This window comes from Chrysemys picta, chromosome 4 (assembly GCF_011386835.1).
Source record: "Chrysemys picta bellii isolate R12L10 chromosome 4, ASM1138683v2, whole genome shotgun sequence".
Classification (NCBI taxonomy): Eukaryota; Metazoa; Chordata; order Testudines; family Emydidae; genus Chrysemys; species Chrysemys picta.
Window position 1 is genome coordinate 117663150 of NC_088794.1, and position 16860 is coordinate 117680009.

Consider the following 16860-nt stretch of genomic DNA (forward strand, 5'->3'; position numbering starts at 1 on the left):
GGTTTTTCGCCTTCCTCCGCAGCATGGGGCAGGGATCTCTAGCAGGAGGGTCTCTGCCGATTGAAGTCACTAATAACAGGATTGGAGACTTCAGCAGCAGAGTCCAGGGAAGGGGTAGGGACGGTTTTATGGCCTGCAGCATGCAGGGGGTCAGTCCAGATGATCATAATGGTCCCTTCTGACCTTAAAGTCTATGAGTCTATGAGTCTATGAGAATGGCAGGTATTTGAGATATAGATATATATTTCTCAGATTAATATTGTGCTATAAAGCTGAAATTGGAGGAATCTTCCTCACCTTACCCTGACCTATAAGAGAGCAGGCTGACAAGAGTGTCTGCTATGTTCTTCAGAAGGGGAGAGCAATCAACTTGTTAAAAGAGGCAGTGAGCAACCAAGCGAGACAGTGAGCTAGTTGAGGGAAAGCCAGTGGTAGAAGGTGGCATCTCCCCTTCAAGGGAATCCCGGGAGTACTGCAAGGGTATGGAAAATCTCCTCGCAATGTGAAGATAAAAGAGGTGCTGTTAAGGGCAAAGACAAGATATGGTAGAGCGCTCCATTGAAAAATGCAAGAAAAGCCCTAATCTTACCATGGTTACACCGTCAAGTAAAAAATAAATGTATACCACCAACTTTGCACTCACAAGCTGGCTAACAATTACGTGAACAACAAAAAATGTGCTAACAATGAAAGAGGAAAAATAGTAGAAAAAAACAAATTTAATTCAAATTGCTCTCAAGTTTACAAATAAATAATTTTATTTCACATTTTCAAACTGCTTTCTTAACTTTAATCCTCACACCACCACTTTGAGGTATGCAATTATCATTCTCGTTTTACAGATGAAAATACTAAGGCACACAGAGAATAAGTGACTATCCAAAATCACAGAGTGAACCAGAATCTGGGCTAACATTAGAACTCATGAAGTTTCTGGCTCCTCCCCCACCCCCCTTGTTCTGAGCCCACTTGATCATGTTGCTTTCCATCAGTGAAAATTTATTTAGCTATAGTAAACCCTGATAGTAAAGCTAGGCAGAAATCCCCCACCCACACCTAGAAATTTTCAATTTGTTTTCGAAAAAACAAATGTTTTCATCCAAAAAATTCAAAACATTTCATGGAAAGAACTCTTTTTGGCAAAAAAATAAGCTTGTGAAAAGTCCAAAAACCCAGTTTTGCCTCAACAAACAATTGTAATAGAAAATTATTGACCAGCCCAACTGACAAACCCTTCTAAATCATGACAAGCAACCTAAATGGCACTGGAGTTTTTAAGACTTGATTTCAGCATTATTTGTATGCTTTTCAACAGAATTCCCTTCTTCCCTATTTTGAAACATTACTGTCTTAGGAGGAATTTCAGAACCTTTTATTCATGGAATGTAGCTTAGATCTATGTTCTATAACAGAAGTGACCAAATATACTGACCCTCCAAGCCGCACAAGACAATCTTCAGAGTTTGAGAGTAGTGGGACATCTGCCAGAGCAAGGCTTCAGTCTTGCAGTGGGGTGGTGCGGCTCAGGGCTTCTGCCCTGTGAGGAGGGGGGTCTTTGGGCTTCAGCCCCATGAGGTGCACCTGCTGGGGCTTCAGCCCTTCTCCTACTGAAGCCCCAACAGGTGTGCCCCGCTCCTGATGAAGCCATAAGCCCCACCACCCTAGTCTGATAGGTGGAGAATGGGAGAGGGGGGTGCTCCATAAGCTGCACTTTAATTGTAAAAGACTGCATGTGGCTCTCAAGCCATGGTTTGGCCACTCCCATTCTATAAAATACTAAGTACACTGCTGGAGTTAAATAATAATTGTGTGCAGAAAGCTGGATTGCTTTACAGTGACCATCATGGATTGATTTGTGATTATGACGATTTCACATGGCACATAGTGCTCTAGGATTTTTTAAAAAACGATGCTTTAATGTCATATATTTTTGCTTCATCAAAAAGTCTATTTAGTGTTGATGAAAGGTGCAAAATTTACAGCAGTGAACAATGACCACCTCTATCAAAAGAAGGGGAACAACATGGGTAGTGACAATGTATATTTTTAAAAAATACCTTCCACCAAAGGGCAACAAATCTTATTTTGGATGGGATCTCCCCTACCTCTACCACACATACCCCACTCTATCACCATCACATCATGTTTTTTAACCTCAGCGAAGACACCTCCAACAACATATCAACTACTTTGGCGGTTTCCATGATAGTTGTTCCTATGCACTAGGAACTGAACTGAGACCACCAATTTATTTCACAAAAAGCAGCAGGAAGCTATCACATGACAATATTTTCTGGCTACTAGTGACCTGAGCCCAACATGAACTGGAGATAGAGACATGAAAGAAATAATATAATCATTCAAACTAATAATTATAAAGAAAATAGAAGGAAAGATGCACGAGTAGCAACTGACCTATTTGAACTTGAGAACTAAATTGTTATTTAAAAATAGACTTTTGTTTGACCTGGAAAGTTCACTTGAAGATGGGAAATCTGTAAGAAGGAAAGTAATGGCCACTTGGCCAGAAAAATCTATAAAAGCTGCACAACATAATATATCTAAATGCAATTTTATTTGACGAGGATGTTTTGATTTGTTGTTTAAAGGAATTAGATTTCCTTTAAATTGTAGTTTTAAATTAGTGTTTTTGTATTTGTAAAAATTAATACCACTTAGCAACCTGATGCCCCTAAGCAAATGAGGTGTTTAGCTGATTAACTTACAAAATCTGAGCACACAAACTTTCTCATTATCCTTGGCACCATCACTTGCATTATGCTTTTTATTCTACCAATATGCTTTTACATTACAGTGATATCTCGGTTGGAAAATTAGTTGCAATTGTTATGAGAGCATCTGTTGAAAGCTGCTGTTTCTATTTCTGCCAAGATCCTTTTCACGAGTGTGTCTCTGGTATCTGATTGCTTTTTCCAAGCAGGCCAAAAAAACATCTCCTTCTGTATCACCTAACTTTGCAGTTATGGCAATACATCTTTTGGGCAAGCTTTAAATATTTAAACTTTTAGAAACAAAATAAGAACTTTGAGCACAAGAGCAGAAATTCAGCCACAAAACGTCCCAAGGGGACATTTCAGCATTTTACTACAAAGATATGCACATGCCTAAATTGAGGTAGATGCATGGTTTGTGTTTCTGTAAAGGACAGTTACCTGTTCCGTAACTGGCATTCTTCGAGATGTGTTGCTCCTGTCTATTCCACAGTAGGTATGCGTGCTCGCCACGTGCACCGGTGCCGGAAGTTTTTCCCTTAGCAGTATCTATAGTGGGGGAGCACCGCTGCGACCCCTGGAGTGGCGCCGATATATCGCGCCATAAAGGGGGCTGCATGCTCCCCCCACCCTCGGTTCCTTCTTGCCAGACAACTCCGACAGAGGGGAAGGAGGGTGGGATGTGGAATAGACAGGAGCAACACATCTCAAAGAACGCCAGTTACGGAACAGGTAACTGTCCTTTCTTCGAGTGATTGCTCCTGTGTATTCCACAGTAGGTGACTCCAAGCTATACCTGACGGAGGTGGGTAGGAGTTCTAAATGATAAGTGTTAAGGGTTACCAGGGCGGAGCACCGCCCTACCAAACCCCGCATCATCCCTTGCTTGGGAGACGATCGCATAGTGCGATGAAAAAGTGTGGACAGAGGACCACGTAGCAGCCCTGCAGATGTCCTGAATAGGGACATGAGGCACATAGGCCGCTGACGAGGCCTGAGCTCTCGTCGAATGCCCCTTCACAATAGGAGGTGGGGGAACCCCAGCCAGGTCATAACATGTGCGTATGCATGAGGTGATCCAGTGGGAGATCCGCTGGGTGGAAACCGGTTGCCCTCTCATGCGCTCGGCCGATGCAATGAAAAGCTGAGGGGATTTCCAGAATGGCCTTGTTCGGTCTAAGTAAAAGGCCAGTGCCCTACGCACATCTAGCATGTGTAGGCGTCGTTCCTCATTGGAGGAATGGGGCTTAGGACACAGGACTGGCAGGAAGATGTCCTGGTCCATATGAAACGCCGAGACCACCTTCGGCAGGAAGGCCGGGTGTGGGCGAAGCTGGACCTTCCCCTTATAGACTCATAGACTCATAGACTTTAAGGTCAGAAGGGACCATTATGATCATCTGGTCTGACCCCCTGCATGCTGCAGGCCATAAAACCGTCCCTACCCCTTCCCTGGACTCTGCTGCTGAAGTCCCCAATCCTGTTATTAGTGACTTCAATCGGCAGAGACCCTCCTGCTAGAGATCCCTGCCCCATGCTGCGGAGGAAGGCGAAAAACCTCCAGAGGCTCAGCCAATCTGCCCTGGAGGAAAATTCCTTCCCGACCCCAAATATGGCGATCAGTAAGACCCCGAGCATATAGGCAAGAGTCTCCATCCTGACCCCTTTTAGCCATTATGCTATTTACCTGCCATTGCTTGGTTTTCCTTGACTACTATGTTTTGCCATTAAACCATTCCCTCCATAAACTTATCTAACTTAATCTTAAAACCAGACTGGTCCGTCGCCCCCACCGTTTCCCTCGGAAGGCCGTTCCAATATTTCAATATTTATGGAGGACAGTGTACGGGGGTTCTGAGGTCAGCACCCTAAGCTCCAAAACTCTGCGTGCTGAGGTGATAGCCACCAAAAACACCACTTTCTCAGATAAGTGGGACCAGGAGCATGTGGCCAAGGGCTCAAAGGGAGGCCCCATGAGGCGTGACAGTACCAGGTTCAGGCACCGAGCGGCTTGACGAGGGACGGCTGCGTGCCGAAGCGGAGGTTCGGGATGAACGGACAGTGCCATATGAACGGCTGGAGCGGTCCCGAACATGACGTCTCCGGCCCCTGGAGGAGGAGGAGGACAGGTAGGAGTCTTGGGTGCTGTCCCTGTACTCTCTCCGGTGCCCAACGCCACAACGCCTCGGTGCCTGGGACTCCCGGGACGAACTCCGAGCCTGGCACCTTCCACGGCGGGTGCCAGAGTATGAATGCCAGTACCAACGATGACGAGACCTGTCCCTGTGGGCACAGCTCGAAGAGGAGCGACGACGTCTTTTGGCACCTCCTCTACGGTCCCCAGGAGTGGAGGAGTTAAGCTCGCTCGCAGATGACCCTGCTCATGGCGTGGAGACGTGCCTCGGTCCGCAGCTCGGCCCTTCAAGCCGGGACGACGCCTCAACTTCGGAGACGTCCAGAGAAGGTTGAGGGGCACTTAGAGGCGGTTTCCCACGGGATCGGGGGCCCGACTGAGGCGGCACTCCCGGCACCAGAAGCGTAAGGATGTTGCACGCGGCCTGAGCTGCCTCTGGCGTCGAAGGCATCCTCACCTCTGGAGAGGCCCACGTGGACGGCACTGGACTACTCCACTCCACCCGAGTCGGAGGTCTCGGTCCCGATGGGGGTCGTGGGCTGCCCAACTCGGGTCTGGCCTCACCCCGTTCTTTCTCCCGGCGCCGCTGAGTCTTCCCTTGCTTTTTAGAAGGGGAGCGGTGCCGGCTCGTCGATGGTGCCTTGCTGCGCACTGATGACGCGGTACCGGGCACGGAATCAGGACGGCGCACTGGAGGTGCTTCGCTACGCGCCGAAGAGGCGGTGCCCGGCGCGGGGTTGACTCGACACGCCGGTGCCGGGGCCAATGCTGACTCCATTAGGAGAGCTCAGAGTCAGATCTCACGCTCCTTCTTTGTTCGCGGCTTGAAGGAGCAGCAAATTTTACACTTCTCACTAATGTGAGCCTCGCCCAGACAGCGAAGACGCTGATTGTGTGGATCGCTTCTGGACATAGAGTTGCGACAAGAGTCGCACGACTTGAAGCCTGGGCCACGGGGCATGCCCCGAGCCAGGCACTAATGAACGAAAGTTCAGCAAGGAAAGTTCAGTGAAACTGGATACCACTAAGGCTATAAACGCTGCAGCCGAGGCTGGAGCAAGTTCCGACTACCTTCACTGGTGGCAAGAAGGAACTGAGGGTGGGGGGAGCATGCAGCCCCCTTTTTGGCACAATATATCGGCGCCACTCCAGGGGTCGCAGCGGTGCTCCCCCACTACGGATACTGCTAAGGGAAAAACTTCCGGCACCGGTGCACGTGGCAAGCACGCATACCTACTGTGGAATACACAGGAGCAATCACTCGAAGAAGAACCCTTATTGCAATGGAGCAGACAGATGCTATGCTGTACTATGCAGGAAGGTGTCTAAGGTCTGTCTATGACATAGGGCTGATGCTGGCCTCAGAAACATGAAGCCTTGAGAGTGGGACCTCCGTCTGAAAGGAATGAAAGGGAGGAAGCATTAGAGCTAGGCTGATCTGACAGAAGATATCTTGGGTCTGAGAGAACCTATAAGGTAGACTGTATAGACCTGTGCTATGAACACCCAACCTTTGGGAGAAGGCTTGGACTGGACTTTACCTAATTAACAACAACAGTAATAAAGTCCAACTCCACTCAACAAAGTAACTGTCTTAGAGCAGGTGGGAAAGCCACTTTCTCACACTTGTCCTTCCTCTCCCCATCCTTTCCCTACTATTTGCTATCACCCATTATCACATTTACATGTACATTTCACCCATCACCATGTTTACATGTAGATTGTAAACTCTTTGGGACAGGAAACATGCCTTTTTATATGTTCTGCAAACTGCTTAAAATAGTTGTGTGTACTGTAGAAATAAAAACAGTAAATAATGTATTTCCCAGTAACAAGAGTAGAAATTACATCATTAAAATACATCTCTACCCCGATATAATGCGACCCGATATAACAAGAATTCGGATATAACATGGTAAAGCAGCGCTCCGGGCGGGCGGGGCTGCATGCTCCGGCAGATCAAAGCAAGTTCAATATAACGCGCTTTCACCTATAACGCGGTAAGATTTTTTGGCTCCTGAGGACAGCGTCATATCGGGGCAGAGGTGTACAATGCACCACAGGCAGAAAGCATCCATCCACTCCTTCCTGGTGTGGAAATATTCATATGTATCCCATCATTTAAAAGACTAGTCTGAAATATTTACTGTTTGCTTTACTCCTAAGCAGTAAGAAGAGCTGTATGCTTTTCTCAGTCTGTCAGTATCACTTAGACTATTACCCATGAAATAAGTAGCTTTCATTCTCTAGGCTAAGTTTGTATGTGTATACTAAAACAAACAAGTATCCATTGTATTACCTGCTTCTTTTAAAAATATATATTCTGAGTCTTGTCATCTAGAATCAATGGAAAAGTTGAACAGGGACAAGAAGAGAGAGGAAGAAAGATCAGCAGTGACCATTAGACCTAGAGTAGAAGATTCTTGAACGGGAGGATTACAAGAAGAAAAGCAATTAATTTAAATACTGCTGTTCTTATGTTGAATAGTGTGTATGGCTGTTATGCAAATATGTTGTTTTTCTATGTCTAGTGCACCATAAGTAAAATGTAATTAGTAGCAATAAAATACGCAATCTCCCTCCTGTGAATTCTTGCTGTACTAACATGTTAAATGATGCCTGTAGGTGCAGCAAGAAATTTCTGTTGCTGGGAAATGGAAACTTGGAACAAGGGACAGTTTTGGAGGCCGATAATTTTGGTATCATATATTTAGATGACTGAGATTATCTTTAATGAAACACTTCCGACCACACTGGTTAAGCCATTTCCTGTAATCAGAGCACAAGCACTGATGTTATAATCTGCATAGAGATTGTAACTAATCCCTTAACACTGGAAATAAGTAAAATCTGTGCCAAAAATCAGACGACATTTAGTGAGGACATTTTGAGAGTGCTGACTACTATAGAAGCTATATTTTCTTAAGTTTTGTTTTAAAAGGAGAATCCAATCTTACATTGTTTATTGTGACTCAAGTTCTGATTTATGAAGGTGGAGCAAAAATTGTTTTTGATTATTAAAATGTAACCCATGGTGCACATGTATTAACGTCCCATAGATTTTTTTTAAGAAAGTCACCTGATTGAGTCTCCTGTGAACTGCTGAGTTAATTGGGCTGCAAATGGTGCTGTGTAAGTGAAATTGTGTACATATGGAAGGCAGAATGATAATGTTGGAAATAATTTTCCTAATAATTTTATGAAGGTTTATTATGACTCAATTTCCACACAAGCATTCCTTTATTAGTCCAAAGGCCACCTAGTGTTGGTAAAATTCAAAATACAAATATAAGCATGTGCACACACCTATATATACCTCTACCCCGATATAACGCGACATGATATAACAAGAATTCGGATATAACACGGTAAAGCAGTACTCCAGGGGGGAGGGGCTGCGCACAAAGCAAGTTCAATATAATGCGGTAAGATTTTTTGGCTCCCGAGGACAGCGTTATATCGAGGTAGACATGTACTACATCCTAGCAAATGAAGGTTACTTACTTGTAACTAGTGTTCTTCTAGATGGACTCTGCATATTCACACTCTTAGGATGTGCTGAACAGGTGCAGACCTTCTAGTCTAGTTAGGGCTCCTCGCCACTCGCTCTCTCCAAACATTCTGAAGTTGTGGCTATAAAAAGGGCGTGGAGCTAGCGGCTATCTCAGCTTTTTCCAAAAGCTAAAGTGGAATACCAATTAACCCAAAAAGTAGAACTTTGCAGACGCAGAGAAGGCAGGCAGGAATTGTGAATAAGCAAAGTCTATCTTGAAGAACTCCGGTTACAAGTAAGCAACCCTTTTATCTTCTTTGAGACTCCTTTGCATATTCCCCACTCTTAGGATAATTTGGCAAGCAGTACCATGAAACAGAAGGAGGGAGCAGAATCCTAAATAAACAATGACTGAAGTACCGCTCTGCCAAATTGAACCTCAGATCTGGTTGCCACATCCCCAAACCATAATGTCTTGTAAATAACGTCTTAGCAGGCCAGAATATCTCAATCAGGGGAATACGTTTAGCAAATGCTACAGATTTAGCGACCACTTCAGTAAAAAGGGCTCTAAGAGGAAAAGGAGGAGAGGGTGTCCTCCGTAACACTTTTGTCAATACACATTCAGACAGGGACTATGTTAAAATGCCCCAACCCTTAAAAGTACCAGCATACAAGATAAATAAGTTAGGAGACAATCTGGAGTCCCTCGTTCTGTCCAAATAATACAGTGGCATTCTAAGGAATTAATCTAGTTTCCCCTTTACTTGTTGAGAGTTAGGGAAAAATACAGGTAACCTGATTCTATGAGTAACATGAAACTCAAACCATCTTGGGAAGGAATTTAGAGTATGGTCTAAGAATTACTTTGTCTTTTTGAAAAGTAGCATGGGTGAGAGGGAGTTCACTCAATGCATGCCACTCACTATCCTTCTAGTGGAAGTGATTGCTATTATAAAACCTGTCCTTATAGAAAGACGAAACAATGAACAGTTCTTGCTAGAGGTTCAAATGAGGGAGCAATAAACTGTTAAAACTAAATTCAAATTCCACAGAGGGGCCAAATCCTATACCAGAAAATACAAATTCAAATCAGCTTTTAAAAAATAAATTCTCACCAACTTGTGCGAGGAAATGGGTTTTCCGTAATGTGAATATGGAATGCTGCTACTGCTGCTAAGTGGACTTTCATGGAGAGAGACAAACCCCTTGTTTTTAAAAGTGAAACAAGTATTCCAAAACAAGTTTAATAGGGACAGAGGTTGGGTCAACATTCTTATCATTTGCCCAGATAACAAATCTTTTCCATTTAAAATTGTAGCTTTTTCTGGTAGATGGTTTTTAAACATTAATAGGAATTTAACAGATTTAGAAAGATCATGCTCTGTTGAGGTGCAGCAAATTCTTATCACTCAAGCTATTAGGTGTAATGATTGGAAATCTGAGTGGAAAACCTTCCCCTCCTGCTGGGACAGTAAGTCCGTTGATAATGGAAGCATCTTGTATTTGCTGTTGGATAAAGAGAGTAATTTGGTGTACTGCTGTTGTTTCAGCCATGCTGGAACAACCAAAATTACCCTGGTCAAATCTTGTTTCATTTTCTTTAAAACTTTGAGGATTAGAGGGAATGTAGGAAATGCAATACATCAAACCTGTTTCCCAATCTAGGAAAAATACATCCATCAATGATAGACTGTTCAAGGCCGCTCTTGAGCAAAATCATATTTCATTTCATATTGAATCCAGTGACAAACAGATCTATGGCCGGAAACCCCCAAAGACTGAAGAAGTTCTGAATCAATAACTCCTTTAGAGATCACTAGTGTATCTGCTAGGAATCCCTGTCCAGATGATCTCTGACCTCGTTCTGTTCTTCCATGACATGCAAGGCAATTGGGTAAACGTTGTATAGGATGCACCAGTCCCAAAGCTTTATCACCTCACTGGATAGCTGGGATGATTGTTTGTTCTAATAATATACTGCAGACGTGTTGTCCATGCCTCCCTGAATTACTGCATCCTGTATCTCTGGAAGAAACATGTTGAGAGCCAAATGGATGGCCCTTAGTTCTAACACATTCATGTGCAACCTGGAATCTCTGTAGCTCAACAGACCTCAGATGAAAAGGTGCAGAGATGTGTTCCCCAGCTTGTCCCAGATATATCTGTGGTGACTATTAATGAAGGAGGTGATAGATCAAATAGCACTCTTTGAGGACATTCTATGGTTCCAGCCACCACTTTCAAGACAGCCAAATTTTGGTGAGAATTTTTAGCATACTCCCTTTATTGGCTTTGAAGTTCTTCAATAGCCAGTGTTGAAGAGGCCTCATTCTGAACCTCCTATATGGAGTCATGTATGTTGTAGATGCCATGAGGCTTAATAATGCCAGAAAATACATTGCTCTCTGAGAGGGTTGTAAAAGGAGTGTCTGTGTGGTGATGGTTATTTTTAAAAACCTCTTTTCCAGCAGGAAAGCCCTTTCTTTTATGGAGTTGAAGATCGCCCCAATGAAGGAAATATTTTGAGATGGAATCAGAAGACTTTCTTTGTTTATGAGAAGACCCAGGTTCTCAAACAGAAAAACAGGTCATCTAAATGGCTCTTTCTAATTCCAACATCAGATGCAGTTTTCAGCACCCAGTCATTTAAATAATGGAAGATGAAAATCCCTTGCCTCTTCAAACGAGCTGCTACCAAAACCAAGGGTTTAATAAAAACCCTGGGTGCAGTGGAGAGGCCAAAGGGTAAGATTTTGTATTGGAAATGCTCTGAACCAAGAACAAAATGTAGATATTTGCAGGGAGATTATCTTATGGAGATATGGAAATATGAATTCTTGAGATCGAGATCAGAGAATAAATCCAGAATAGACAGGGAGCCAGAGATAGCATTCTGAATTTAAATCTGATATATCTGTTTAGAGCTCCGAGATCTAAAATTGGACACCTCCATTCTTTTTTAGGATTAAAAATTAATGGAAGTAGAACCCTTTGTTTCTGTGAATTAATGGTAATTCTTCTACAGCCACTGCATGCAGCAGAATCTGTATTTCTGCTCTTAATAATCTCTCATGGGAGGGGTCACTGGAAAGGGAGGGGACCCCTCCAGGGTCTCTGCTAATCTGAGCTGGGGGAAAATTCTTTCCTGACTCAAAATATGGCAGTCAGTTGTTCTGCCCTATTAGAATCCAAACAGTCCAGAGATAAAGGTTCTTTCTTTATATTCATAAATAATCCATATTTATATTTTCTTCTCACAGAAAACAGAGTTTCTCTACCCACTTGGGCTTTTCCTTTGATGGGAATGAGGAATGCACTTTGAGTCTCTGACCTCAGGTCATCCCCAGAGTGGCTACTTACTTTGGAATTAACATCTTTTCTGATAAAGTCCTTCATTAGCATTCCCCAAGGCTTTCTTTGATTTCTGAGGGGTTATTTTCTTACAGTGGTATTTACTGTGTAAATGTTTGCTATTATATTATGACAGGAATAGATAAGTAAAAACAATACATGTAACATCCCATAAGTTTTATGAAGTTTAAACATCTGAACACACACTTAATACATCTAACCGTTATTTTGATCTACACAAGTGAATTGACCTGAATACATTCTAACATAACCTGGTCAACCAGTGTCACACACTGCTTGATAATTTGCTACTTGCATGTTAAAGGAAGCTGAAGTAAACAATCTTCTCCCTGCAGAGTTCAACTTTATCATAAGGGGTAGAGAGTTGAAGACCACACCTCGATTTTTGAAGTGTTGCAGGTATAACTAAAGAGTTAGGCTGAGGGCATATGTGAAAACAAGAGAATCCCTCATGTGGTATTTTTGAAACTGGTTGGCACAATGACAGATTAGACCAAAGGGATTAGACCAGAGCCTTTCTAATATAGGGAACAAAACATAAGCCTTTGCAGTAGACCCCAAAATGTCAAAAACTGGATGTGTGCCCTCCTCCAAAGCCACTGATGGTAATTTTAAAATGGATATCATTCTACCAACTAGTTCATGAAATTGAATTGCATCTTCTGAAGGAGACAATGCTGTTGTTACTCTCATAATGCCATCAGGGCATGAACCACTTTCTGGTTTCATTAGATCTTGGGATTCATTGAGCGGAGATCCTTCCTGGTACTCCTCTTCCAAGAGAGCATCCTGTGCCAAAGAAGGGAAACATTTCCTACATCTCAGATCCGTACATATCAGATCTGTAGGTTCCAGTGGAAGATGATCCAGCACCAGAGTATCAGATATTCTCATATGGTCTTGGTAAGTAGGAGATGGCCAATATGGCCATGGCACCAAAGATGGCATGATCCAGTTTTGCCAAATTCCCCAGTCTGGCATCATATCATCTGCTTGTTAGTCTTAAAGGTGCCACAAGACTCTCTGTTGCTTTTTACAGATCCAGACTAACATGGCTACCCCTCTGATACTTGAATTTACCTAGATTCTTCAATGAAGCCCACAGGAAAATTCATATAATACAGAAATTGAGCAAATCAAAAACACAAGATTTCTAACAAGCTCAGCCAAATTAATAGAGAACACATTAAGTCTACATTTTCTAATGTGGACATCGAAGACAGACTTTTAAAGTAATAAACACAAAACAAGTAATTGTGGCTAAAATTTCCCCTTTTGGCAGGGACACAATTTAGGCACCCACATGAAAAATATGGCCTTTTTGAGAGATTACCACATCATGAGAGGCAACATCTAAACTACAGGGCATAAAACACAGTATGGCAAATAAAAGGTCTGTTACTTTGGTAATAAACATCACACGGTTTGGTAATAAATATCTCCCAATCCTCCAAGAGTTCAAAGATAAGGCAAAGTAAAGAATTAAGCAGCATAGTATCATGTTACTCATGATAAGGAAAGAACTACTGGGCACAGGAAGGGGCACATGAAGCGATGTGGAATTCAATTCTACATAGTATGATATGGTTGAGTCCTGTGAATATTTTGACTTCAGCGTGTCAGGACACAACATAATGGCACAAGAGAACAAGCTACTGAAATAGTTTCGGTCTACTCTGGAATCATTAACTTACAAAGAAACAAATCTGAGTAAAAGTACTGGATTGTGAGATTTCTAACAAGTCTTTCCTTAGGACAAAATAGAATCAGCCACATATTAAGAACAGATTTGAATAGCTGGAAATTGGTGTGAACAGGAGGATTTTCAGGTACATGAACATAACACACAAGACATGATTCCTATGTAAAGGTTAACAGTCCAAAAGTTATGAGCATGTAATAGATGAAAGAACAGAGAGCTGTAGGAGCAACTTCAAAGTAGTGGATGGTGTAGGCCTGATGAAACACAAAGTTCTGGTTCAGTTCTGATCACTTGAACTTACCATGGTGGAATAAAAATGGATTTGCCTTTGCAAGATTAATGGGTACTTGCCTTTCACACACAAAAAAGTATTCAAATCTCAATTCTGAATATGTGGCACTATATACAAATTATCAGGGAGATTTACATCTCTCTCATCTAGTTCCTCTCTTCTCAAACTGTTCACTCACGTTGACAAAGTTATTTATTAGGCCTACTGAAACTGGACTCTAAACCTGTTTACTTGGGGCCTTAAATTGTTTTTCCAACTTTGTCCCAGCCTGAACAAAATGCACCTACTCAAAAACAAAAGAGATTTTTAGATGGCCATGTGCCATCTGATTCTTCCTAAGTGAGCTGTAAGCACTATCATTCCCATACTGCTAAAGGTTCTGTAACAATACAATTTGTTGTTTATTATTGCTGAGAAATATCATTTAAATAATATCTTACTTTTATATAGTACCTTTCATCCTGATATCCCAAAGCAACATACGAAACTGAAATGCTACCACTCATCCTCCCATTCTAATAGTTGAACTCAGCTAATATGCCTGTCCATTTTCAAGTTTCAAATTGCTGGTGTTCCCAGGGTAAAAATCACAGGAGGGCCAAATCCAAGCATGGTCAGTTGTGCCATTCATCCTTCTGAGGTAGCCAGATTGAGTATTATGCAATTTACTGTGGTTAACATCTTACAAAACACAAGCTCTTTGAAGATGTCAAAAATGTAAAGACATTTTTTGTTGGCATAGGTCTGGTATACTTTGCCAAAAAAGTTCCTGCCACATATTGTTGAGTAGCTCTTTTCTGCTACCCTCTATCCCAGAGGTGGCTGCTTTTCAGTGTTATATATTGCTATTGGACCCTTCAGGAAGAAAGGTGCTATATAAATGCAAGATCTTTTTAATAAAGATCTCTCTCAAAAATATTCAACAAACTTTAGTAATACAGATCCAAAAAATAAAGCATACATTTCTTTAGATCCTGGTGTTGGTTTCCTTTTGTTCTTGCCTGTGTTTGGCATTTTTGCATATTGGTTTTTCAGTGACAGCACCACAGGATGTGAGGACCTCACATTCATTAGTGAATTTATCCTCACAAAATCCTTGTAATATAATAAGAAAGTATTAACTCCATTCTACAGATGAACAATGGAAGCACCAAGACATGAAGTGATTTGCAAAAGGTCACGCGGCAAGTCTGTGGCAGGGCCAGAAACAGAACCAAAATCTTCCATGTTCCACTCTAAGGCCTTAATCACAAGACAATCCTTCCAAACTATTTTTACCAGGTTCACTCACCACTAACCTGGGAAAATCCAACACAGAATCTTCTAAGAAGAAAGAGGCAACTGAAATAAGATTATTGAACCAGGAAGAAATCATATTAATTAGTCAGAGAGAAAACATATAAACAGTGTAATCATAATACAAGGTAAACCCCCCAAAAAGTAATGAGTTACCACATCAGCTGTTTATTTGGTATCTGTGTGCAAACACAGAAAAAGCTCAAAGAGAAGAGAGATGATAGCCCTCAAATGTGCTTGACATCATAGGCCTAAGAAAATGGAATAAGAAGGGTTCCAACAATAATAACACTAATAATATAACGGCACAGTTCCTTAGCCTCTTTTCCATTAAAAAATGTCCTAGTTTAAATTAGGTTAAATGCTTATTTTCCAACATGCAAAGTTAATTTAAAAAAATACTTTCTCCAGTTTTATTTTTGTATTTTTTCATTCCACATGTAACTGGTTAAAACTCATTTAAATTAACACAAATCTTATTTTCTTCAGTATTTTAACATGTGTAAGAGACAAGACAACATTTACCAATAAATCTTGTAATCAGGCTTCATTAGACCATCATAAAAGGAATTCAGGACATCCTCTGACATTTAACATTTTTGTATTTTCCATTCTTAATAGGCCATCATTATGACAAACAACAATTCTATTTATGTGGTTCATGAGAGAAAAAAGTAGTTATGACCATTAAAATAAAAAATGAGAAAATTTCAAAACAAGCTCTTTATATTTTTGTATAACAAAAAAGAGATTACTAGAGAATAATTTCTTTTACAAATAAAAGCAGGATGAAGGCAAAGACAATGTAAGCTCCTAGCAATGCTGCCTCCTATCTCTCCTCTATAATTTCTACTAATGTTCTTGGTCATGATATGCCTCAAATATGAGAATTGAAAGACTAATTGGCATGTCTACTTCCCATTTTGAAAACCCATGTGTTGTTCAGACATTTACTGAACTGAAATATAGCTGTTGGCAGAACAAGCGAACTTAACCAAGGGGAAACAAAACTCTGTTTCCCTAGTTATCACTAGCAAGTCACCAACTGGACTTCTTAATGACTACCTGATAAAATAGATTTGGATGTACTTTGATAATTCTCAAGATCAGCATTTCTCCCCTCTTTCTCTTCCTTCATTAACAAAAATGAACTGGTCAACTCACCTCTCTTTTCTCTGTTAACTTCCTCCAGGATATGTTCTTGCTTTTTTATTTGTTCAAAGAGAGATTGATGCTCGCACTCCTTGCTCAATGTCAAGTGCTTAAGCTGCTCTCGACTCTGCAATAGGTGGCGCCGCAGCTTCCGTTCCTTGCTTTCTCTCTCTTTCACCTCTTCACACATCCATTGAAGTTTAGTCTAGAGAAGAACAAATTTATGTGACACTAAAAGGAGAGAGAATTCTAATAAAAATACTAGGACTTAAATTCTACACTGAATGAACAAGAACATTTGGAATCAGCTTACTGATTTATAACAGCTATTGCTATACAAGTTTAAAAAGAAATATTAAAAATATATTAAAGGACAAATTCTGACTTAACATGCAAATTAAAATGTGCACATATATTTTGGTTGGCAGCAACTGCATGCTCAAGCCAAACATGTAGATTATTTTTTCCAGGAGGATAAGCCTGCAGGCTGTGAGTCTATTGGCCATTGCTGGTTCAGAGGGGACACGGCATACAGGCAGCCTGGTGAACAGACCCCACCCTGGAATGCGATGGCATGATTCCTGCAACACTTGGTTTGCAGAGGAACATAGGCACTGCCATAGTGGATCAGACCCAAGAGCTATCTAGTCCAGTAACCTGTCTCTGAAAGTGGCCAGCAACATG

The 16860-nt window shown here is 41.7% G+C and overlaps 1 protein-coding gene across 9 annotated transcripts in view; it reads right to left on the reverse strand.

The window, feature by feature from the left end:
- CEP128 (centrosomal protein 128) overlaps nt 1-16860 on the reverse strand; it is a 418852-nt gene that overhangs the window by 225549 nt on the left and 176443 nt on the right. For all 9 annotated transcript variants that reach the window (XM_065593465.1, XM_065593463.1, XM_065593464.1 and 6 more), the window contains one exon: nt 16189-16381. In XM_065593465.1, coding sequence (XP_065449537.1) covers nt 16189-16381 — 193 coding nt within the window. The remainder of the gene's footprint in view (nt 1-16188; nt 16382-16860) is intronic.